This window comes from Uloborus diversus, chromosome 4 (genome assembly GCF_026930045.1).
Source record: "Uloborus diversus isolate 005 chromosome 4, Udiv.v.3.1, whole genome shotgun sequence".
In the NCBI taxonomy this organism is placed as follows: Eukaryota; Metazoa; Arthropoda; class Arachnida; order Araneae; family Uloboridae; genus Uloborus; species Uloborus diversus.
Genome location: NC_072734.1, coordinates 178,931,677 through 178,958,440, shown reverse-complemented (window position 1 = coordinate 178,958,440; position 26,764 = coordinate 178,931,677). Strand labels below are relative to the sequence as shown.

The window sequence follows — 26,764 nt, the reverse complement described above, 5'->3', positions numbered from 1 at the left end:
TGCATTTCAAGTTCTTGGTGTTCTGAGAAAATATGCCAGTTGTCTTAGAGTGATTTTTTACCATTTTAGGCTATTTTGTGTGTACACTTTTGTTCAAAGGTAGTGAAAAGCACTTATTTTTGCAGGTTGTAGATTTCACAAAAGGAAGATATTGTGATTTTGCCAATTTCATTTGAACAGAACCAAAAGTTGATGATATACAAACAGTTGAAATACGTCCAAAACTTAAATCTTTGGATTATGACTGGATAAATTCTAAGTTCTCGATAAGATGTGAAGTTAATGCTCATTTTGTTTATGGGCTATAAATATTGTAACTTCTTTTAAGTTGCACTATATATGATGTGGGTTCAAAATATGTCTCACTGCAGTGTAATGTTCTGCATTAGTTTAAGGCGTTTCAAAGTGCTACGTTAGAAATCATTTATTGCTTTATTTTATTTGTTTTGTTATTTGTTCATTCTTTTTTTTTTTTTTTTTTAGAGCAAAATGAGAAAATATCTACTGAAAAGAGGGAAGGACTCCTCTGGAATTGAGACCGAGATGAAGAGAAGGAACAAATATTTATCCGATAAAATTCAGAATCTGCGTTACAATAAAGTTTAATTGAATAAATTTGATTTTAAGTGTTCTTTGTACTTTTATTTTCCTATTTATTGCATGCCATTTTTATTTAGCACTGGAGAGGTTAGTAATTTATTATATAAGTCTGAAATGAATTTTATAATAACCTCGGTGAAAGACACTTGTTTAATGCTATAAAAGTGAAAAATTAAACCAACAGTGGGTGGTAAGAAGGTAGCTGGAGTAGCAGAAATTAAAGCAAGACAAAAGGTAGAAATCAAGCTAGAAAAGCAACAGATGGTAGAAACTATGGTAGACTAGCAACAAATAAAAGCAGTGTGTGCTAGAAATCTTGCTATAAAAGCAAAAAATAAAAGCAGCATGTGCTAGAAATCTTGCTTTGCAAGCAGGAGAAAAAAGCAACGTATGCTAGAAATCTTGCTACAAAAGTCAAAAAATAAAAGCAACGTATGCTAGAAATCTTGCTACAAAAGTCAAAAAATAAAAGCAATGTATGCTAGAAAAGCAAAAATAAAAAGCAACAGATGCTAGAAATCTTGCTAGTCTAGCTTAAAAATAAAGCAACAGATGCTAGAAATCTTGCTATAAAAGCAAAAAATAAAAAGCAACAGATGCTAGAAATCTTGCTACAAAAGCAAAAATAAAAAGCAACAGATGCTAGAAATCTTGCTATAAAAGCAAAAAAATAAAAGCAACATATGCTAGAAATCTTGCTACAAAAGCAAAAATAAAAAGCAACAGATGCTAGAAATCTTGCTATAAAAGCAAAAAATAAAAAGCAACAGATGCTAGAAATCTTGCTAGACTAGCTTATAAATAAAGCACCCTGTGGTAGAAATCTTGCTAGAAAAGCAAACAATAAAAGCAACACAAGCTAGAATTGGTATGCTTTAAAGCATGAAAAGTGTTCCAAAACACTGCATGGCATGCTAGTAAGTTTGCTAGAAAAAGCAAAGATTTTTGCTAGTTTATGCTAGTTTTTCTTGCTAGAAATTAGCATGTGATGCTATAAAGCAAACAATTTCTAGCATGAATTTTGACCTGGGAAGTACAAATACTACTGTTCAGGCCCGTGTCCAGGATTTCATAAAGGGAGGGGTTGAAACTTTTTACCTATGTAACTTACGTTGTCAAAGGAAAACTAACACGTTGTCAAAGGAAAACTAACTACCCGTGTTGAATAGTTCATTTTAGTTCGATAACGAGGCTTTTTTTTTTTTTTTTTTTTTTTTTTTTTTTTTTTTTTTACGTTTTGCGTTTTTTTTTTTTTTCTAAATGAAATCCTATTTGTACAGTTGAACATTTTGTAAAAGCACACATATTTTTTTATGCCACCTAATTCTAGTTTCTTTTTTTTTCTTTTGTTTTTCCATCAAATAACATTGAACAGGAATTTAATGAAAATAAAAATTGTATTAAAAAAAATTGCTGTTTCGCATAGAAACATTTTTCTAATGTGTGAAACGACTAATTCATCCAACACTAAAGGCGTACCATAAAAAAACAGTAAGCAAAGTAACCATTTTCCAAGCCCCCTAAGTTTTTTTTGGGGGAGGGGCGGCTACGTCATTGTCTAATATTCGTATAGGTAATTTTCCTCCCTTGCATGCTTACAGCATTGCCGGACTCTCCAGCCATTTCATTTTTTCAAGCACTTAGAAGCGAAGGGGCTTGGGAATCCTACAATTGAGGAAAATGGTAATTGTTAAACATGGGGAAATATTAAAGAGGGTGAATACTGTATCAGAGTTTAACTCTAAAATTAATTAAAACTTAAAATACGTTTTGGAAAATCGTTTAATGATTCACTGATTTTTTTTTTCAATGGGAGGGGTTTAACCCCTAAAACCCTCCCCTTGGACACGGCTCTGCTACTGTTGTATACATCTCGCAGCTAAAAAACTGTTTTGTTCAAAGAAAAATGTTTTTTTTAGCATTGAAATGCATGGATGTAGATTGCACTACAAGTTTGTGAGTGAATTTTTATATTAAAACTGTATTTTTCCACGGTTTCTTCCTAATCAGCCGGTGTATATTTTTAACTTTGACCGTAACCTTCTCTCTTTTATCGCTAACTTGTGTGCTTTTTCGTGTATATTTGTTTACTGTAAATTAAATTTTATAATTGGAAAATAATGTTATCGAAAACCGCAGTTGTTGCTGCTGGAGTATGTGGTACATTGTTTCTTGGGTATTGCATATATTTTGACCGAAAACGCCGCAGTGATCCCAAATTCAAAGACATTTTAAGGGACAGTAAGTTTTACGACCTCCAAATTTTTCTTCAGTTTCAATGGGTTTTCCAGAAAACTCCAGCTGTCTTTCTTTCTTTTCTGTAAAAAATTATTTACAAATGCATTGCTTTTTGTGTATATTTTACTGCCTGGGTATGATCACTGGTTGTTTGCAGAAAAAATGTTTTCTTGTGTACTTTAATACCTTTCCTCTTAATTAATTAATCACTTTTACTAAGTATTTCAGCAAACAAAAGGGGGGGGGGATACAGGCTGTGTGATGTAGCTAGCTGTTGAGTTATTTATTTATGCCTGTTTAAAATCATGCCCACCCTTCATTTTGACCTTTTCCGAGGGGGGAGGAGGCTATTGTCCCCCCTCAATCCCCCTAAATGACGGATCTGTTTAAAAACTTTTCTCGTAATTTTCAAGCAAACAAGTTAATATGATTGCTTTGACTAGTAGTACGTGTTTTAATAATTTAACATTATTTCATTACCATATTAGCTTCCTCAAAGTTTCTGAAAATTTTACAGTCTTCAGATAATTTTACTTGAGTCCACTTGCACTCCTGGTTCCAATGCTTTTTTGGTTTAAAAAGTTTTTTTTTTTTTAAGTGCTCACATACATACACTAAATATGGTAATACAAGCTGTAAAACAATTTTATTTACTAAAGCGTTAATTGTTACTTTTCTCACTTAACTTTTATGAATTACATTTAGTATACAAAAATTACTAACTAGTAAAAATAGTTTAGCAAAAATTTCGATATATTTTCATTTAATGTGTGTATACTTTTTTTTCTTGCCTATTCACAACTAGGTCCGCAGGTCCAAAAATGGGCCTTGGGCTTGAAGAAAAATACAATAATAATACAATGTCAAAAAACCAAGTTGTTTTGGTTTTACATACATTTTTAGCAACTAAATTAAAAACATGGAGAAGCATAAATTTTTAAAATATAATGAAAATTAATCTAAAAAATAATGATTTATTTTTGAAATATCTTGATCATAGTACACTAATTAATTTAAGACAACCAGTAAATTCAAAGGAGCAAACGGTCTAGCCTTGTGCAAATGGAGACTGCTTTCTTGACTGTTCGGTCGTTTATGTTACACAGCATAATCGCATATATTTAAAATTCTTTAGTAATAGCTTGAAAGTATACTATAAACAGAACTAAGGAAATTCTATTTGTTACCACTCCTCGCTTTGTTACATAACAAAACAAAAATAGCTCATGGGCGATTCTCGAAGAAATGTCCTGTGCGTAATGCTAAGTTTATTTTATTTTTTTTTTATTTATTTATTTTTTCCTAGCTAACCAAAGCCTTCAAAAATAATGCTATTGGGGAATAATACATGCCTTAATATATTATCAAAGCATAACAGTTAATCCCATACTTAATCAGGGGTCTGGCCAGAGGATATTTGGGTCCGTTAACGGACCCTTCACAAAAATCAGATCAACCAAAACGGACCTTTCACAAAATCCCGATCAAACAAAACGGACGCTTCACAAAATTCTGATAAACAAGATCGGATCTGTCACAAATTGTTTATTGAAAGAGCAAATCTGAAAGCAAAATAAGGCATATTTCTGTGTATAAACCGATAATTTTTGGAACCTTTTTTTAAGTCAAATTAGAGGGATAAACTTATACAAAATCGGCTAATTTTGAAAAAAAAAAAAAAAAAAAACGGCACTTTTGGGATGCTCCTGGCACTTTTGGGATGCTCCTGCAAGCGATAAATAATTGCTACTGCCAAATAAATATAATGGTTGTTTGTTTTATCACAGCTAATTAGCAGCGGTGTTGTTGTAAACTTTTCTGAAAAGGCATTGGTAAGCACTTTTCTCCCTGCTCATGATTTAATAAACAATAATAATATATATCTGCGAAATGAACTTATAACTGCAATGGGATAGTAAGGGTGGGGGAAAAATATGATCGCTTCAGATAGGGTTACCAACTTCAAAACTATTACCACTTAGCGTCTGGCGTTGAACCTTTATAATGACTTGATTAGAAAATATTCTCATCATTTTATCAGCTTGTCAATATTTGCGTTTTTACGGTGGTGGGTGGGGTGCAATGTTTAATTGTTATTTTGGGAGAAAATTATATGGGTTTTTTTTTTCGATGCTAACAAGGATGATTAACTTTAAATAAACTCTTTTAATTACCTTTTTTTTTCTTTAGATGTCTACATTTTGAAAAATGCAGTCTTTTAACATCCGATATGAGAATCATATTTTGTTCTTTTTTCAAGCTAACTTCGCTTTATTAGGATTCAAATAAATGAAAAGTCTCTTTATTTCTGTTAGAACTCTCATTTCAAGTTTTTAAAGCAAAATTCCATTTTCTGTTATGAGTCAAAAATTAAAATGCTAAATAGATGGTTTATTTTATTTTATTTTTTGGGTCAACTGTGTCCACAGATATTAATGATATGTTTATCATAAGACTCTAAAATGCAATTTTAAAAAAAATTTATCAAAAATATTTCTTTTACAAGCCGTTTTTATACTTTTGATGCCTTCACTTTGAGAATTGCGATCTCTTTGCATCCGCTATGGGAATCCGATTTTTCGAATTTTTGATGATTATTACGCTTTGTTAAGAGGTAAACAATTGAAATATCTTTTTATTTTCGTTAAAATAAAAAGTTTTAAAACGAAATTCTGTGCTTTTTTAAGAGTGTCTTGGGTCAAAAAGTTGAATGCTGAACCCTATTCTGAATTTTATTTTATTTATTTATATTTTTGTTACAATTATTTTAAGTACTGTACAGAAATATATCTAGTATAATTTAACATAATGTAGAATGGTAGATAAATATTGATACTTGAAAGAGCGATGCCCCCCTCCCCGCCAAATATCAGAAAAAAAATCCAGAATGATTTTCTCGACATAGAAGAGGAAAACACTCAACTTTAAGTTTAATTGATGCAGTTTGTGCCATCTCTAAATTCTAAAATTTTGTTTTAACAATTTTTTTTTTTTTTTTGCGAAATTTTTTGATATTTTCACAAATTAATTCATTTTTCACAAAATTATTTGATTTTTCACAAAAAACGAACCCTGTAAAAAATCCTGGACAGACCCCTGTAATATATATCAATCAGCGAAAATGAACTTAGAACTGCAAAGGGATAGTAAGGATTGAGAAAAAATATGATCACTTCAGATAGGGTTACCAACTTCAAAATTATCACCACTTAGTGTCTGGCGTTGAACCTTTATAATGACTTGATTAGAAAATATTCTCATCATTTTATCAGCTTGTCAATATTTGCGCTTTTACGGTGAGGTGCATGTGATGTTTAACTGTTATTTTGGGGAAAACGTTATATGGGTGGGTTGATTTTTCGATGTTAACAAGGATGATTAACTCTAAATAAACTCATTTAATTACCGTTTTTTTTCTTTAAATGTCTACATTTTGAAAAATGCAATCTTTTAACATCCGTTATGAGAATCATATTTTGTTCCTTTTTCAAGCTAACTTCGCTTTATAAAGATTCAAATAAATAAAAAGTCTCTTTGTTTCCGTTAAAACTTTCATTTCTAGTTTTAAAAGCAAAATTTCATTTTCTTTTATGAGTCAAAAATTAAAATGCTGAATCGATGGTTTAATTTTTTTTTTTTTTTTTGCTTCAACTGTGTCCATAGATATTAATGATATGTTGATCATAGGACTCTGAAATGCAATTTAAAAATAATTTTATCAAAAATATTTGTTGAACAAGCTGTTTTTATATTTTTGATGCCTTCACTTTGAGAATTGCGATCTCTTTGCATCCGCTATGGGAATTTGATTTTTCGAATTTTTGATGTTTAGTACGCTTTGTTAAGACCTAAACAAATAGTCTTTTTTTTGTTAAAATCACGGAATTTATAAGTTTTAAACAAAATTCTACTTTTTAAGAATGTCTTGGGCCAAAAAGTTAAATGCTGAACCCTTGTCTGATTTTTTTTTAATACAATTATTTTAAATACTGTACAGAAATATTTCTGGTATAACTTAACATAATGTAGAATGGTAGATGAGTATTGATACTTTAGAGAGCAATGCCGTCTCCCCCCCCCCCCCTCCCTACCAAATACTAAAAATGCACTCCAGAATGATATTCTTGACATAGAAGAGGAAAACACTCTAAGTTTAAATGATGCAGTTTGTGCCATCTCTAAATTCTAACATTTCGTTTTAACACTTTTCTTTTTGTGAAATTATTTGATTTTTCACAAAATTAATTCATTTTCACAAAATTATTTGATTTTTCACAAAAAATGGACCCTGTGAAAAATCCTGGACAGACCCCTGTTAATTAATAGTTACTTGAATAAAATAAAATACTTAGCATTATGCACAGGACATTTTTTCGAGAATCGCACTCATTGTTATATTTACATGTTGTCTGTTTACTTTTTTGTGGAAGTTCTTATAGCTTTCAATATTTGTTCTTTATTTATTCTCAAGCTAATTTCTTGCTAAAATAATGCAAGTATTTTTTATGATGCATAAAGTAATCTTTTTATTTGTACAGGACGAGCTAAGGCACTTTTACAAAAGAAGCAAGCAGACAGAAATTCGAAGATCCAGGTAAAAAATCAGAACTGTTAACTAAAATTTTCAATTTCTTTACAACTTATTTTATTTATAATCTTTTACTAAACTAAAAAATATATTTAGTTTAATGAAACAAGACAAAATTTCTTTACATCATTATTTATTTATATTGATTGCTCAACCTTTCTTAATGTAAAATCCTATTTTAAGTGTTAGGGTCATTTCACGGTATTTTTGATATTTACTGTTTGATTTGCAAATTATTTTAATTTGAGTTCGTGTGTTTGTAGGAAAAGCTCAAAATAAAATTATACGCTAATCAAACAGTAAATTAAAAAGTTATGGCAAAAAAAAAGGTCATATTACGGACTCTATGTAAGTGTCTAAATTATCGTGAAATGACTCTTTACTGTGTTAGTCAACTTTTACTATCATAATATTATTTAGAGACGTGCCAAGTACCGAGTTCCAATTATGTTTTAAGAAGAACCACCGACACACACGTGACAAATTTTGAACTCATTGGAATAGTAGTGTAGACCTCCGTGTCCAAATAATAGTTTTTAAAACAAAATTCCAGCTGAAATTTAACTATGCAGTATTTAAAAGATTTTGTTTGTGTCAATGATTTTAAAAATAAGTCATTTTTAAAATTAAAAATAAATAAATAAAAATGAGGATTAATCAAGTTGGAATTAAAACAAGTTCTATCAATCTATACTTCTAGTCCATCAAAAGTAAATAATTTTTAAAAGCAAATGAAACAACGTTAAAAGCACAAATGTGTAGGAGCACTGCAGACACCTGTTTCTGCATCACAAGGAACGTCTTTTTCAGTGCATAAAATCTGAGCTAATGAATGTTAAAAAATCTGACTTTTGTCAGATGTCTTTAAATCCCTAAGCTCACATTTTAGTGCATTGAAAAAAAAAACATTCCTTGTAATGCCAAAACACGTGTCTGCAGTGTTCCTGCACATTTGTGCTTTTAACGTTTTTTTTTTTAAGAAAAAGTATTTTCATGCTTTTTATAAATAATTTTGTTGGTGGCAAAAATCCATTTTATAAAATCCAATTTCATAAACTTTGGGGCATTAAAATATACAATTTACTCCATTGAAGCATAGCAAACTTCATTATTCTCAAAATTTAAATTGGACTAGTAAGTTTGAATTGTAAATAATTGCAGTATATTATATGCTTGTAATTTTTTATTTATTGTAAAATCTGCTTTGAACAATATTAAATTTTTTACCACTACTCGGTATTGGACGAGTACTGAGTGCTTACCGAGTACTCAGTACGTCTCTAATATTATTATTGGAATTAGAGATGCACCAAATACCATATTTTGCCGAATACCAAAAATTATAGCTGCTGAATATTCAGTCGAATAACTGAATATCTAGGTTGCACTTCAACTAATTTGTATTTCTATTTTATGTTGATTTTACGCAGTTTGTCTATTTTGGGAAATGTAAATGCATTTAAAATCCTAAATTTATTTACATTAAAAAATCATTTCATAAGCAAAAACAAATTTACATAGTAAATGACTAATTTTCAGAGACGGCGGTTGTGACTAAAAAATGGGGGGGGGGGGGGGGCAAAAAAAAAAAAACAAAAAGCCCTAAATATCACTTTTAGTGGCACCAAAAAAAAAAAAATAATAATAATAAATCTGAAAAAAAAAAAAAAAACAAAGAAAGAGAGAGAGAGAAAAAAAAGTACAAAATTTTGCTGGGGCTGGTTTTGTGATCAAATGAGTGGTAATAGATGTAAATCTAGCAACTTATGACTTATGTTTTTATTTAGATTTTGATGAATTTTGTATACAATAAATTTCCCGGAAGAAACTCTTAGACATGAATTGGACTTAATTATTTACCCCAAAGTATTTTGAGATATCACAAACATTTGGAATAATTTTATTGAACAAGTATAGCTTGTTTTTAAGTAAAACAATCAATTTACTGATATCTAAACAATGAATACAGTCAAACCGCGTTAACATGAACTTGACGGGGACACCAAAATATTGCGTGTTAACCAAATTTCTCGTTAACTGATTTTGACGTTTACCGGATTTTGTGTAAGCTAACAAGTTTTTTTGTTCTTGTTTTTTAGAAAATATAGGAATCAAAGTACCTTTTTTCAAAAATGTACACCCCAAGCATTAAAATTTATAGTTTAAGGTAGAAACACAAGTAATTCGAAACAGGCAATGGCTATTCGGACCATTTCTCTACGCTAGTGCATTTTCAAACATCTGATTTTTCCTTGATCGAAAGGACTAGATTTTCGCTGCAGTGTTGGGCTATAAAACACGTAATCACTTTTAGACCTTAAACCTCTACATGGGCAAAACAGGTGTCTAGAATTAGACTTTTTTTTTCAGGATGAAATTTTAAATCTAGTTTTGCCAGCTACTTGGTGAAGATTTCACTGTTCATTCAAGCTTTTTTACTGTAAGCATAGTCTACAGCTAAAGTTCGCACTTTCTTGAAGCAACGTGGTTTTCCCGATTTTTCCTACACCAGGAGAGGAATTTTCTTGCTGCCATCCATGTAGCTTGCACATCAAGTGCAGATCTTTCGACTTTCAAAAGTAATTTCATGTAAAAGTATGGGTATTTTCTTTTTTCTGTTCCCTTTTTTCTTCAAGACCATAAAATTTTCTTCGTCTGATGCGGGATTTGGTCTAAATACTCTTCGTGTTAAGTGAGTTAGTTAACACTAATTTGTAGTTTTATCTGATGGGGAATGGCATTTATTTCGCGCTAATTGAAATTTCGTGTTAAGCAAGTTTGTGTTAATGGGTTTGCCTGTATATATATTAAAAAGTACTGCTTGTGCTAAATAATGTTTACACCAGTGGCAGCTGGTGGGAGAGGCTGGAGGGGGCCCGGACCCCCTTACTTTTTTTAGGCAATAATTTATAACTTTTTATTTATTTTCCTTTTTTTTTGCGTACGTGCTTGAAATTAAAAAAAAAATTAATTGTACCAAATTTTCTTGCTTATAATCTTTGTATTATCTGTTAAAAAAGTGTAAAATTAATGAGGTGCGAATTATATACACTGCCGAGGATTGTCTTTTTTTTTTTTTTTCATTCAACACCAACACATTGAGCCTCAATATTTACAGCAGGATTCGCTGAGACTGTTACCCTACCTGTATGTTGTTTATTTTACACAGTTTGAATGCTCTTCTTACGGAATTCAGGCTAAGTAATATAAACAACATACAGTAAAGGAAAAAGCCTTCATTTGCACAATGGACCATTTGTTCCTTTCTTGACTCTTTGTCTTCAAGTAATTAGCGTATTATAATGACAATTTAGAGAAAAGTCATTATTTTTAGACTTTTTTTTTTTTTGAATATACCTTAAAAGTTATTACTTCTACACGTTTTTAATTTAGTTGCTAAAATTATATGTTAAATCAAAACCTATCTAAGAAACATGACAGGACAGAAAAGATTTTAATTCTATAAAAATAATGATGTTAGGGTAAATCTTGATTTCTTTCAAAAATAAATCTTTGAATTAAAAAATTTTCAATAGTTACAGTTAATTTGTCAGTTAGTCCCCCCCTGGCCCCATCCTATTTCTTCCTTTATTCTCCAAGTTCGTCTGAAAATAAAAGTCTCTCTTCTCCTAATCCCTCACTCCCACCAAAAATATTACGGAGCATCAACTTTTATCTGCAGAACTTGAATTTCGCAAAATTTCCAGGGAAAGTCTACGAATACCTTATAACATTACTTAAAATTGTGTTCAAAAATCGCTTAAAATTGTGGTTTTTGGAAAAAACGATTTTGAAAAAAAATCCAGGGGAAAGCTCCAGAACCCCTTCCTGTAAAAAATCTTCAAAATTTGTCTAAAATTGCGTTTTTGGAGCTGCAATTTCGAAAAAATTGGATGTTGGAAGAGGAATTGACTTCTTTTTATTTTTCAAAAAAAAAAAAAAACTGATCGGGGAGAGTCCCGGAGCCTCATCCCTTACCCTAACGTCAATATATGTAGCTTATTAACCGCTGTTTAAGGCTTCAATTTCTACAAATTCTTTGTATCATTCCTTCCCCTAACATTATCAAAAAGACCGTCTAAAATTGCGTTTTTAAAACTACGAGTTTCAAAATTGAGAGATTTGATGAGCAAATCAATAAAATTGATGAGATTTTTTTTCCTAGTGTGCCCCCTCTCCCTTAAAAATTATTTTTCTAGTTGCGTCACTGTTGTTTGTTGTGTTGTAGGATTAGTGATGTAAAATACCTGGGTATTTATTTTTAGGGGTAAATACCCAAAATGGGTATTTACCCCTAAATACCCAGGTAAATACCCAAAATGGGTATTTACCTGGGTATTTATTCCAAAAATTTATATTCAACTAAAATACTTTTCTGTCTATTCCACTATGTATATATATAATCAACCATATACAAAACAAATTTTTGCCCAAAAATTGTATTTTGATCACATATATAAAGAATTATTGTGTGAAACAACTTAGCAATCTAATATGATATTCACATTAAATGTGTTGGATATGCCTAATCAATGTCCCCATCTTTCTTTTTTGTTTTTCACTTTTCAAAGAAAAATTTAAAGTTCTGCCAGTACGAATACAAAGTGAGTGACAAACTAACTTGGGTCTTCTTTTGGTCTTCTGGCTACTGCCAACTATCGAAGGTCAAAAACATTAGAAATTAAAAGCGGAGAAAACAATTGGTTAACTTCTAAATTAAAATTTTTAAATTAACCAATTAACGATTTGATTTGAATTGTTTGGATCCATTGTCATAGCAACACCATCCATGTATTTCCGTCAGGTAGTAGCGTTGTTTGCGTACCGGCGGAGGATCACTTTTAAAGCAAATGTGATAGGCATTTAGTATTTAGGAGGCTTTGGACAAACTGATTACAACTCAAAGCGAAAACTAACTAGTAGCATGATATTATGAAAAATCAAAGATGAAAGGTTGTACTAGCACCATCTATGTGACAAAATTAAACTTAAATCCCTTTGCTTTACCCCATAAAAAATTAAATTATCCTGCTATCCTATTTACATTTTAGAATAGATCATTCTAAATTCTGACAGTTTTTTTTATAAGATTTCATTACGCCTTTAATTAAAGAAATTATAATGTATAATCTTTCATTTTACAGTTTATGTTTTAAAAAGAAAATCATCACTTTTTGATACCACCTAAAGTTTGTTTTTTTTTTTTTGGCAAAATGCGCAATTACTAGGGGATTTACCCTGCCTTTGGATAAATACCCCAAAAAATATTTACCTTCCCACCCGACATCACTAATTCCGTGTATTAAAAATAGTTCGAATAGATTTTTATCATGCATTGGGAAGCAAATGCAAATGAGCAAGGCAACAGAAAACATTTTTTTTTTTTTTTGCTTATTAATGTGAAAACTGTTTCTATATTTGCCACATTATCACGTAAACAGCAATAAAATAAATAAATAACATGATAGTCTGAATAACTTCTCAGTAAATTCTTCCAAGCATCCCTCATGCTTCCTCTTTTTTTTTTTTTTTTTCATTTTGGATATGACTAGTCTAGATTGTGATTTTGAAATCCTGAAGTTCATCTTTAAATGTCTTTTACTTGTCCAATTATGACATTGAAAAGAAAGATTCTTTGGTTCATGATATGTTTCTTTCATAATTTCATCAAGTCTTCCAATAAAAAATATTATAAACTGTGCAATACATATATATGTATCAGTTTTAACAATTATTTCATTTTTAGACTTAAAAAAAAATTTCAGACTCACTTTTTGCATTTTTTTTGTAAAATATCCAGTTTTTGGGTATTTACCCAGGCCTTGGGTAAATACCCAAAAAATATTTACCTACCCACTGGGTATTTACCCGATCCACATCACTATGTAGGATGTACATGCGTGCATATATCGTTACAAGAATTTTTTTTTTCGATTCAAAAAATGTCTTCCCATTAATACACAGAAATTATTACTAATTTTAAATTACTGCTCATGTAGTTTTAAAGAAAATGTGACAAGTTATCAGTAATTTGAAGAAAATAAAAAGTTCCATTTTTTTTCTTTGTCTGCATAAGATTTTTGAATCTGGCCCATGGGTGCCAGCGGATTCATATGCAGATTGGTACACCCGCATGTAAATCACTGAGATTTCTTTTTTAAATTCTTAAATTTATTTATTTATTTTTAGTTTTTTTAAAATTTAGTTTTATCTATCTTTATTTTATTTATTTTAAAGTGAATACAGTGAGATGTATTTTTATCTTTGATAAAGTTAATTAACTCATAATTTTTACAAATCTCTCTGATTACAATATTTTTACATTTTGTAGTTTGGTCTTGCTTAACACAAAATTAATTTTACTCATTCAAAAATTTTTTTTATTAAAAGATTAAAAACAATATTACTATTAAAAACATTAGATTAATATTGATTTTGGAAATTTATTTATTTATTTTGAAAAGCCAGGGGGTGAAAGGGCTTCCTTTGCAGCCTCTTACCAGTGCTGCAAGGAGGCGTACTGTAGCGCCGGAAAGTGTACTGGATATAAACGTGAGATTGATAATTTTCGTGATGTATTTTGTAGCTTTTCCCTATCTGATTAATTTTTATTTGAGGAAGTCAGGGGGTGAAAGTGCACTATGCTGTCGGCAATCATAGACATAAATATGAGATAAATATCTTTCATGATTTACTTATAGTTGTTTTAATATTTTGTAGCTTGTCCTGTTTTTAAAATGAATTAGTTAAGAATGTTTAAATTTTAAAAAAAATAAAAAATCCGGGGGGGGGGGGGGGGGAGCGAGTGACTCATGATCTGGCCTCCTCACTTTTTCAAGGCACGAGCCGCCACTGGTTTACGCATATACAAAGTAAAGCAAATCATTTATGTTCTGTAAATTTTGTCATTTCTATTTTTTTACAGTAATTTCTAGTTTTGGTTCCTAAATTAGAAATTAAAATTTAATAAATAAATGAACCATAAAAAGTGGGGTGTGGTTGCCCCCCTCTTTGGTGGCACTGATAATTTTGTTTACATTTACCTTAAATTCTGCAAAGATTGATGATTAAGTTTCTTTCTTAATACATGATTTGATGTTAACTACCAAATATTCGATTGAAATTCTACCCGAATATTTAAATAATATTTTTTTGCTGTTACATTTGAGGCAGTGAGAAACAAAGGGATGTAAGTGGACATTTTTAAGTTTTGAGTAAAATGCATTAAAAGTTGCAGTTCTAGATAGGCTTTCATTAAAAATTTTTTCTAAATAATGTTGTACAGCAGCACCTACCAGGGCTACGAGTACTATCTCTTGCCCCCAAGACAGAGGAGAGGTTCACCTACCATGTGTACTGGTTATCTCCAAAATTTAAATTTTGGCATTGCATCCCTTTGCTTCTCACTGCTTCTGTATCTTTATTTTATGCCAATTTCAATAACTGACATTTATCTATTTCGTGTCTTTGGGAAAAAGTAAACACTTTTCTACTTAATATCCAAAATTAATGCACAATAAATATAAGTATTAATTTAAAAATTAAAAAAAAAGTCCAAAAGCAAAATTTCAATGACTAATTTAGTTTAGATCTGTTTGTTTATTTATTTTTATATTTGTAGTGATTACTTATTTTCAGAAGCGGGGAATAAATGTTTATGAATAAAAACATAATACACTGACACCTGAAAATGCAATGTGCCAAACGTTCCTGCACAATCGTTTACCGTTATTAGGCCTTGATTGTTTCGATTTTTTAAATTTTTTTTCATATAATTAGTATGAAATACAGTGTAAAACTCCAGATATTAAAATGCTGCAAAATCTAATATTCAAATGTATCCCATATTTTCATCAAAAATCACCTTTTAAAATGTTTAAAAATAATAATTGAATGTGTGTTTTTGTTGTTGTTTTTAGCTGCATTTTTTACTAAAAAGAAAAAATTCAATATTGTGTTTTTTTTTTTTTTTTGTTTCTGTTTCATATTTAAATTAAATAGTAGTACAGTCGACTCCTGCTACAACGTGATTCGACTTACGCGAAAGGGCTTAAACGCAAATTTTTCACAAGTAACGAATTTTAGAGCTAACGCGATTTTTCGCCCACAACATGAAGTTTTTGGAGGGAAAAATCAGCTTCATTATTGGCTACTATATATTGATTTCGTGAGTGTTATTACATCCCTTTAAGCATCATTGACAGCCAAACTTCCCCCACCAAACTAGTCTATGCATCGTGTTGTTAGTGCATCATGAAATAACCACTCAGCATCTTTCATTTTCTATTTTTTCATTCTAAATATTAAAGCTGATGAAATACAATGGCATCTTGGTGGCACTTTATTCTAAAGTTTGGGAAGGAAGAAGTATGGGAAAAAAAGAAAGTTTCTGATTAAAAAAAAGCCAAGATTCTCGGTAACAACTACAAAACGTCGACGATAGCGCGACAATAAGTATGAGTGAATCTTCCATACGCACAATTAAAAAGTCAAAACAAAAAATATCCGTAAAAGTTCAGAACTTATTCTCAATATTGAAGCTTACAGAGTCGAAGCAAAGTAACTACTATGAAATGGAAGCTGCTCTTTAGGGTGGAGCTTATTTGCACTGAAAAAATAAAGTTTTAATTTTTGTAGGTCTTACCCTCTTAATTTGTTCCTTTTGATGAAAAACCACTAAATATGAAGTTTGAATGAAAAATTTTGATATTTAGAGGTAGCTCAATGATCTTGAAGTTTGTTACATAGAGAAAATTTCGACAAAAAGTGATAGTTAGACATTTATTTATATAGCACTTGTAAATCAATTGAGACATGAAAGAAGGTGGTTTCTGGGTTATAAAATGCACCTGGCATTGTTCTGGAAACAAGTTATTGTTTTGAAACAGTCCCAGATAAAGTCACTTTCTTGCTGTCAGGGTATATTCTGCGGTGTTCCTCGATGACTTGCAGCAGAAACTGCAACTGCGTTTCATCATATGTTATCAGTCCACTGAACTCCTGAATGAGAGCCACTCCACGTTCAGCATGATCATTCACTACATTTAAAGCTTGAATATTTTTTTTTTTTTTTGGCTTCTTTGTAGTCATCTCTTGTTTCCCACGATGCTGGATCAACAGAAAGATAATCTACGGGCAGGTTTAATGCCTGGAACGGTGACATAGATTTTGCTGTTACAAAATCATCCAAATTTTTGTTCTCAAATGTTTGAAGATCAATCTTCCTCTGTTTAGAATTTTCTTCAGCTGGTTTTTTCATAGCACTGACCATTTTTATCTTGGTAGATGCACTGACATGACTATCAAAAAAAGCCAACGAAACTAGTTCCTCTGTTAAATACCATAAATTGTTGGAAAACTTATTTGCAGCTGCTTTCAAGAGATTTGTATGAATAGCCGAATATTCAATCAAAGACTTCATTGATAACAGGTCATTATATGGAGCACTTGCAGCTTCTGGTGCTGATATCCATGATTTCATGTATACACGTGCAATGAAAATGCATACAGCTGAATCACCTCTTAGTTGGTTATGTGACTCCTCCATGTATATTTTTGCATAAGCAATTGTATCTTCTTTTATATCCTTTATCAGTTCATCAACTCTGTCAATTGAAATTCCAGTTTCGTACTGGTCAGTGTCAATGAAGCTCCAAAATTCCTTGAAACGTTTGAATAATGGAATTTCAGGAGAAGATGTGGCTCCCATGCACACTTGAAACACTGAACCTATAATCAGTTCCAAGACATGATGCCTGCACGCTAAGGACAAAAGTTCCTTTTCAAGCTTTTGTTCTAAAAGAACACATGCACCCGAGTTACTGCCAGTGTTTGAATTGGTTGTGTCAAAACACATAACACGTATGTTGTTTGATATTCCCCAGCTTTCAATAGCTTTAAATACTGCTGTAGCCTGCACCTCACCTGTCCCCAGATGGAATCTTGGGAACTGCAAGTAGCTGGTGAATTCCTTTCCCAGTTACTAGTACAGGCAGGCGATCCACTTTATCTTTTGCAACTAAATCAGGAATTAATTTGCTGTTCCAATGGATAACTGGAGGGATGTTAGGTTGAAACTTAGTCCTTATGTCTGCATATTTCTGAGCTCCTTCCTTCCTTCTTTGACTGTGAATTGAGTCCTTATTTAAAGAAAATTCATTGATATTGAATCCTAAGCCTTTTGCAGTTTCTGCTATGACATAGAAAGCCTTTCGGTCTGACACTTTTGTCCTGTACAAAGTTGCAGCAAGTTGGGGAGTAACTATAGTTTTTCTCCCTCGCTTCCTTTTCTGTCTTTTTGATGCTTGTTCTGTGATATCCATTTTCTTACCTTCTTCCGTTGAGCTTAAGTTGCTATCAGTTCCAGTATCAGTAGATGATTCAAGTTCCACTATAGAATCTTTTAGTTCTTTAATTTTCAGTTGCTGTATTCGGGCATTTGCTTTTGTTTCTCGTTCAAGAGCTTTTTTCTCTTTTATATCAAGCTTTTTATCAACTCCTAACATTGATCCACACCTACCTTTCTTCCTTTGTGCTATTAAAAAGTCTTTGTCTTCTTGTAAGACTGCTTTACCAGTTAAAACATCAGCATGAGCAACATCAAAAAGATCTTCTAGTTTAGAGAGAAAAGTTGTTTCCTTAGCTTGCTGTGTTGATGAACATCGAGCTTTATTTTTCTTCTTCAAGCTTCATTTGACAATTTTGGTTGTCTCGCATAGAAATTCTAGCTTTTTGCCAAAGCTTGGCAATTTCTATGATGGTCAGAGTTGAAGCTTGTCTTACGGTTTTCTTCAATTCAAGATGATGATGCAAAAAAATGTCCCAGAGCCCTACGCAAGGATGGCAATTTTCCACCTTTTAATTCTGGAACTGACCCACCAAGAAGATACAAGTCACTTTGAGATCTTGTGGCTTTTGCAGTCATTTTGCTTTCAAAACTGAAGCAAAAATAAAATACTGAAAACAAACTAAGTGCTAAAATAACCAAATGTGTCTTGTGCAGCTAAAGATGTCACATCCTAAAACAAAATGGCTAAATCAGAGCTAGCATGGCTTTTAAGTATTTGTGGTCTGCCTAGTGGTGCTATTTAGTAAGTTATATGTGAATTTAAAATAAGCTCAAGGTATATTTATAAAATAATGGAAGAGAAGCAATCTTTGCTTTTCGGAAAAAAAAAAAAGATACCGCAATGTTAAAAATTTCACAGTTGTTGAGCTACCTCTAAATAATCTTTAAATGTGCTAATATTTGGCCTGAATTTTTTTTTCATACAAAGGAACAAAATGAGAGGGTAAGAGGTTAATATTTTCATAGTTGAAAAATAAGCTCCACCCTACTGCTCTTATAGTGTAGATTAAAGAGATCAGGAAGAGGGGCTGTTGCCATAAATGGAAACGTTATAAAAGAAAAGGCAAAGAAACCATATTTTAAAATTTTTCAACAAGAATAACAATCTGATCATGGAGCATAAATCATCTTCATCTTTTTAACTCATAAGTATTATTAACTGTATCTACTGTACAGTACTATTAAGTGCAGCATTTTATTATTACTACATACTGTGCGTACCCGTGTTTTATTTTATGTCTTTCCCTCCCATCAATCATTCAGTTTTGTGCATCTTTAAGTATTTTATGTTGAATAAAACAGCTTTTTTTATTTTTTTAGTACAGTAAAAGTTCCATTCTTTAAGTAAGAAACTATAATGTGTAGTTGAGGAATGCTTTAAAAGCAGTATGAGGGGTATTGAAATATCTAAAAGAATTTGGCATGTTTCTGAAACATTTGTATACATTTTTCCACAACGCGAAATTTCGACTTACGCGAGGAGTCTTGGAACGCATCCCTCACGTAAGTCGGGACTCGACTGTATAAGGTTAATGTAATCTATCATAAAATGCAACAAACTACATTTAACATCTGAATGTTTACAAATAAACTTATTATGAATGATACTATTAATATAATTTTGTACTATTTTCTTTTGCTATAATTTTCCTTCATTATACAAAAAAAAAAAAAAAAAACATGTGTTTGTTCACCAATTGTCGAATTTTCATTATTTGGTTGTTGAATATTAAAGTATTCAGGTCAAACCAAGTATTTGGTTTATCTGCCGAATATGCAGTATACCGAATATCAACCCAGTAAATTTTTGGTGCATCTCGAGTAAAATTTTTTTAAATGTTACTTATAATATTGCTGAGGTATAAAAAGGTATTCTCCTAAAGAAAATTCAATTGTAATGACACCTGACTGCCGTGTGCAGGTAAACGGTATCTGCAGAAATGAGTTTGAGATATTTTAAGAAATGTGTGTTGGATTCAATACTAACAATAGGGAAATGTTGGAATTAAGACGTTTTTTCAGCAGAAACCAAATGAGCAAGCTTGTACAATAAAGCTAACGTACAGCAGATTACAAATGTAAAAAAATGAAAATTTGCAGTTACTACCCACAGTAGTGTAGACATGTATCTTAAATTATTACTGATAAAAGTGTTGGCTATAAAACTTTAAAATTTTTCTTTTTAATATAGTTGCCTAATTTAAAAGATTATGATTCTGTGCAAAAGTTCTTCATTCAAGAAGTTCAACTGGGAGAAGAACTCCTGTCACAAGGTACTAAAAATTCTATTTAAAAGTTAAATAATAAATATTGCCAGTTATTTATTGTTCAGCGTTACACTACTACAGTCATAGAGGATTTTTGTAACCAAACAAAGGTTATATTATTTGCAAAATGTTAAAATAAGACACAGGGTTTGGATTGACAACAGTCTTTTATTAGTGATACTTGGTGGTAAAAGCAATATTGATCTTTAGAAATAGTTATTGATGGACTTTTAATGACAAATCATTTTTTGTGGCATGTAGTTTATAGGAAATTTCAAGGCTGGTAATAAGAGTTTTTTTGGAAAATCTTTTTTTTTTTGGAAACTGCCCAAAACTGAACACTTAATTCACAGATTACTGGTTCCCCTGTGGCAGAATTTTATTTTACTTTCTGCGACAAATTTTCTAGACTTAATTTCTTTCTTCAAAAATGCTCCATGAAGTGAAAAATGAACTAATGGACAAACTTAAGTGCAATTCATTTCAAAAGTGAAAAATTTATTTGTTTATTGACAAATTTCGCACAACTTCTTGTTTAAGTAAATTCTTTTATACAAAAATGAAAAGCAGCTCAGTATCGGGGATTCCAACAGATTTTCAGTTTTCGCTAGAGAAAAAAAGGGACCTTGAGCTAAATCTATATGGTTAAAAATATTAACACTATAGTAACAGCAATTGGTAAGTGGAGGGAAAAAAAATCAGATCTAACCAAAAGCAATGTAAATTATTACGCTAATTTATGCAATGCTAATATAAATTATTAAGTTATATGTTATAGTAGGGGTTGATTGCTTAAACAGAGATGCCACTCTCATATTTAAGTTTTCAGTCTTTATCTCTTAGCACTTATCAGTAGTTCTTAATACCAGAAAAATACAGGAGCAACATCTATTCAACATTCAAAGAAATAAGATCCAAAGAAAAAATAATTTTTAATTAAAATATGCATTACAGTCCGGGGGGGGGGGGGGGGAAACCTTCCCCAAAGAAAAAAAAAACTAAAACATGTATGTGATTTGAAAAAATAAATAAGGATTGCCCATTCTCCTCCCATAAAAAAAAAAAAATAAATAAAATAAAATATGCATTGCACAATTATAACAAAGTATCCCCCCTCCTCCCAAAAGGAAAAATAAATTTAATTAAAATATGCATTATATGAGGATGTGAATACATTCAGGCTCTATTAGATTAATATCTTCCTACACTTTAAGAATGATTTATTGAACAAATTAAATTTCTGAAAATGTACGGAATATCTGTCATCAAAGATAATTTATTTGAAAATTCCAAATATCTAGGTGATTTGGAAAATGGAGTGGAACATCTTAGTACTGCTGTGGCAGTTTGTGGAGAGCCAGCTCATCTGGTAGAAATTTTAGAGCAACAACTTGCTCCTCATGTTTTCGCAATGTTGATGCAAAGGCTTCCTGTTATCAGTCGGGTATGTAAATATTTTTTTCTGCAACTTACATCAAGTTTGTAACTCATTCAAGTATTTGAATTCTTAGTAATACCATTGAGGTTTTAGACAAATACTGACGATTTAAAAGTTTCTGTCGGCGTTAGAAATGAGAATTGGATAAGGCATCAAAACCAACAATCTAGGTGGAATTTTCAATGAATCACATATATATATATATATATATATAAATATCTGAATACCAAAAAAAAAAAAATCATAATTAAAAAGAAATGCTACGTGAAACTGGTAGCATGTTTTTAAAAATCTGTAAACTACACCAAAGAAAAGATTTTCAAATACAAATTTGACTGTATCTAATAAATACTTGCATGTAAATTTATTTTTAATGTCAATTGTGAATCTTAGTCAGGATGAGTTGAGAAAGAAAGGCTTTGGTGGCACTAAAACTTTGGGTGGAAAGTTTGGTGCCTTCAAGTCAGACCATGTGTTTTCAACAGAACTGATAGGAAATGTAAATTAGTGTGGTTTATTTATCATATATATATATTAGGGTGGTCCTTATTTTTGAAGTTGTTGATATTTTACGCGAAGCCCCCTCAATTTGTTCCATTATACAAATATATGATCCTTTCAAAATTTTAAGTCAATCCATGAATATTAACACGTGCCCTTAGGGCCCTCTTTTTTGAGTTTCGAAGAAAAAATTGCAGATTTTTTCATTTTTGTGTAAAAATATTGTTACGTTTTATATTTACAGTAATTTTGAACCTCAATATATGCTGCTACTTCCAGACTGACCATTATCTCACTTTCATTCTATAAAATTTTACATGTTACAGAGGGTACATGTACACCAATGGCCTTGGATCAGATATAATGCTCTTCTGAGCTCGTTCCAAACTAAGCGGCAGGGGAACATTTCTTTCCACAAAGATTGACACAAGGTATTCTAAAGTTCATTAATGAATGGACTAGGCTGTGAATGAGTGATCTTTGACAACAACAAATTGCCTCCTCCAGGCTTTGGAAGTGTTGATTTTCAAAATTTCCTGTGTATGTAATAGGTGTGGCAAATAGGGTCGCTAGGTTTCAATGCTATAAATATAAGAAATGACAATTATATTTTTAATTTTTTGTTCTTTAGTTATAAATATACTTAAATGTTTATGCAATTTTTAATTTTTAAAATATAAATTTCGAAAAATCCTCGATTACTCTAACATAAAAATATACTATATTTTTCATATCTAAATTATAAATTTTAAAAATTTTCCGATCGGAATAACGTAAAAATCTATACTTTAAATTGATTTTCTTCCATTTCAGTACATAGTCCTTATATATAGTATCTATCCTAACCTATTGAACCTTTTTTCTACATCTGATCTACCACAACGCAAAAAAGCTTGACAACTATTGATATCTGCTCGCCTTTCATCACTGATCAGACAAATGCCATATTAGGGATAAAGATGCTGTTCATTTGTTAAGTCTATGTAGATTCAGTAAATTTAGATCCAAATGACCTTGTGATCAATCGTACATCCCTTAAGAGAGCAAGAGAAAATCTTCGAGAGGAAAGATCAAATTTCATGTATTTAAATTCAGATTTTGTAGTTATTCACTGGGATATAAAGCTTCATCAAGATGTAACTGCAATAAGAATGCCGATAGGCTTACCATGGTAACTTCAGGTCCAAATGTTGAATAGCTACTCGGAATTCCGGAGATATTTCTTCAGTTGTATATGATATCTTAGTTGATTGCTCTTTATTGCTAACTAGTCAAGGTGTAGTGTTTGATACAATGGCTTGCAATACCAGCCGCATAAATGGTGCATGCATTTTTTAGAGCAAAAACTGAATGGAGATATATTACAATTGGATTGCATGCACTTGAAATCGTACTACAGAGTGTGTCTCGAAAGAAGTTCTTGCCTTTCTTAATTCTAGACACGATATTCCATTATTAAGCATTTTGTAGAGAGATCTTCACAATTCAGAACTTATAACATTTCAATCAAGTACACAGACCACATAAATTCTTACAGACGAAGTTGATGATATATTATTGTTCGTAAGAAGTGGCTATTGAGAACGAACTTTCCCTTTAAGAGAATTCTCTTAACTTGTAATTATATTTCCTGGTGAAGACTCTCCGAGAGGGATATGCTTTCAGCAACCTGGAGCTTATCCCTGAGTCAGATGGGTGGCAAAAGGAATTTATTATTTGAAAATTCATATTTAGGAAACAATTTAAATTGACCTTACATGAGGAGAAAGCCCTTAAATGCTGTTTTACAGTTAAATGCTGTCTGAAGATATAGTTTTTTGCAGCAACCCAATCGAGGCTCCTTTAAATAATATAGTTTGCTAAAAACACTAGCAGCATACAAAATGATAACAAACATGCAGTAGAAGCAGCGATTGGAAAATTCATAAATCACTTGTGGTATTTAGAGGATAAACTAGTAGCTTTGTCCGTATTGGATGAAGGAATTGACTTTGAAGATAGTAAAATACTACTCCAAAAAATGCTTACTGATAAGGAAGACGTGTCTGATGATTGCACAAAAAAATTCATATCACGGTAGATGATTTAAAATACTTTCTTATTAAAAATTTTCCTCTTCATACAATCAATTACAAATCAATAAAACTGCTTGATAAGTTACAAATACCAAAAGATGTTTTCCTACTTGATCCTGATTTATGGCAAAATGAAGGAAGCTATTTAAAGGGAAGAGAGATTGTTAAAGTGCTGAAAGTTGTGAATGATACAACCGAAAGAGGAGCACAATTAATCGAAGAATTTCACAAACAATTTACCAAATATAAGTCACAAAAGCGATTTTTTTTACATAATGTCCAAGACTATCGGAAAAAAATACACACAATTGAGATACATTGAGAAAAGCGTACGATTAAGGTAAAGTTTCTAAAGCGTTATTTCATTCTTATTCAATGTAAAATGCTTAGATGATATAAATTAACTAAAAAGATCAATTTTAGTGCTACCTCACTGTAAAAATAGTTTGCTAACCTGGGAGAATCTATGAACTGGGTCTGTAGTAAAAACTCGAAGATTTGTGGAAAAATGATCAAACGTGTTAAAGTTCAACGCCCTAGGGGCACGTGTTATTTTTTACCGATCAAGTTCAAATTTCGCACATGTTACTTTTTATTATAGTGTCACAAAACTAGGGGGTGTCACTTGTTGAATTCCAAGAAAAAAAATTTCCCATATAAATAAGGACCACCCTAATATATATATATTTGTTTTGAAGAAAAGTTTGACTCTGGAATTTTGAATGTGGCCAGAGCAGCTAATTAACTTGGTGATGTATTCAATCCAAATTTTCCATTAATAATAAACAAGCATTTCCTTTCGGGTTAAATTTTTCTCTTCTAACTAACAAAAAATAATAAAACCCACCAAATATGAAACATCAACTTTCTAAAAAACGTTTTATACTTGAAAAATATACATTTATACGTTGTGCATCTCATTTCTGTATGGGTTTTTAATTAAAAATTTCCCAATAACCATATATCTCCTAAACTAAAAAGTATGACCTACTTTGGCCCAGCATAAAAACTTGAAAAAGCAGGGAATTAACTTTTCAGCTGGGTTAAACTAACATTATTAGTATATGGAAGAACGTAAAATGTGGAAAAACTTTGATTTGGGACTTTACTGTATATTGCGACCAAAAAAGTTCTTTAAAAGATGAAAATTTTCCTTAATATATATATTCCTAAAGTATTAAAATTGAAAATTATTGCATCAACTTTATTGTTATGAAAAGTTTTTTCTTACAAATTTTTTTTTTGTACATTTTCCTTCATACCTTTTAACTGTATACATTTTTTTCTTTCAGAGAATTGTATCGAATATGACTGCTCGTCGTATGCAAGAAGAAGATGTTGAATAGAGAATTATTTTAGTCTAAAATATATTTTTCATTATCATTGTAGAGCGTTCAAGTAATTCAATTGCTAAAGCTGGACTAAAATGTATATATGAAATATGCTTATTGCAATTACTCATGCACTCAGAAGAAATTAAACCAAAGTTTGTTACTATGTCTGGAGTAATTCATTAAAGTACCAGAACTTTAAAGAAAAAGAAAAAAGAAGAAATTTATTACTAATATACAATTTTTTTTTTGCATAGATCTTTATGTGATGATTTTGTTGATAATCACACCATTCAGTCCTTAAATATGAATGAATTTGTTTTTAAGTACTCCATCTCATACTCTTAAAATCATAAGAACTATTTAATAAAATTTCAACCTATACAATAAAATCCTTCAGTCAACATGAAAATAAAATTACTAATAGCTACAAGATCACAGGGCAGTTAATTTAAACTCTTGTATTCGAATGTTGCCAGTGTTCTGGAGGTTGCTGTGATCCTTGAGACACCGAGCTGAAATCATCTTGATTATCTGAAATGAAAGGAGAAAATCTTAGTCATAAAATCCAACAAAAGGTCATTATAATAAAATTTTGTCTAACAGAAGTTTAAAGTTTTTATTTAATTATCATTTTTTTTTTAAAGTGCAACTTGAACCACTCCACTCTTGCATTTTTTTCCTTTTACCATTTAGGACATTTCCTTAATTATTACTAAACAGTGAACATTATTATACTATGTAAAGGACCAGCGTAAGAAATAAGTGGTATTGCGTTAACAGATAAAACATCACACTTACTAGCAAATAAAGAGGAGGTCATTACCTCTCTATCAGCTGCTATTGGCTGCAGCATATGATTCAAATGGATAAAATGCTCTGCACCGCTTCATTCGTAAAATTGAAAATATTAAACGATTGACAGAAATTATGACAAAAAAAGTTATATGCGTGGATTTAACTAACTAATCTGATTTCTATAGCGAATAGCGTAATTTCACCCGAATATCGGACAAGGTGCTAGGAACTATTTCCTTTGCTTGGCTGCAGCTCATTTCTCCATTGTCAAGTTAGCTTGCAGTCAAGTATAACCAGGGGTCTGGTCAGAAGAAATTTAGGTCTGTTAACGGACCTTTCACAAAATTATGATAAACAAAAATGGATCTTTCACAAATTGTTTATTAAAAGAGCAAATCAAAATAATGCAGTATATTTCGGTGTATAAAACGATAATGTTTGGAACATTTTTGAAAGTTAAATTAGAGATCAACTTATACAAAATCTGCTAAATTTGCAAGAGAAAAAACAATCGGCACACTTGTAATACTCCTGCAAGTGATAAATAACTACTACGGCCAAATAAATATGCTTGTTGTTG

At 31.0% G+C, this 26,764-nt stretch overlaps 2 protein-coding genes across 2 annotated transcripts in view; one reads left to right on the top strand and one right to left on the bottom strand.

Annotated features, from left to right (window-relative positions):
- Positions 1–2,646: 2,646 nt before the first annotated feature.
- On the top strand, positions 2,647–25,550 carry LOC129221544 (mitochondrial import receptor subunit TOM20 homolog). The gene is made up of 5 exons (XM_054856036.1): positions 2,647–2,841; positions 7,377–7,432; positions 19,966–20,047; positions 21,343–21,485; positions 25,348–25,550. Exons 1-5 carry the CDS (start codon positions 2,721–2,723, stop codon positions 25,399–25,401), a joined length of 456 nt encoding a protein of 151 aa, XP_054712011.1. The 5' UTR covers positions 2,647–2,720; the 3' UTR covers positions 25,402–25,550.
- Positions 25,551–25,597: 47 nt separating this feature from the next.
- Positions 25,598–26,764, bottom strand: part of LOC129221543 (transport and Golgi organization protein 1 homolog) — a 56,533-nt gene continuing 55,366 nt past the window's right edge. The window contains exon 24 of the mRNA XM_054856035.1: positions 25,598–25,920. Coding sequence (XP_054712010.1) covers positions 25,838–25,920 — 83 coding nt within the window. The 3' untranslated portion in view covers positions 25,598–25,837. The remainder of the gene's footprint in view (positions 25,921–26,764) is intronic.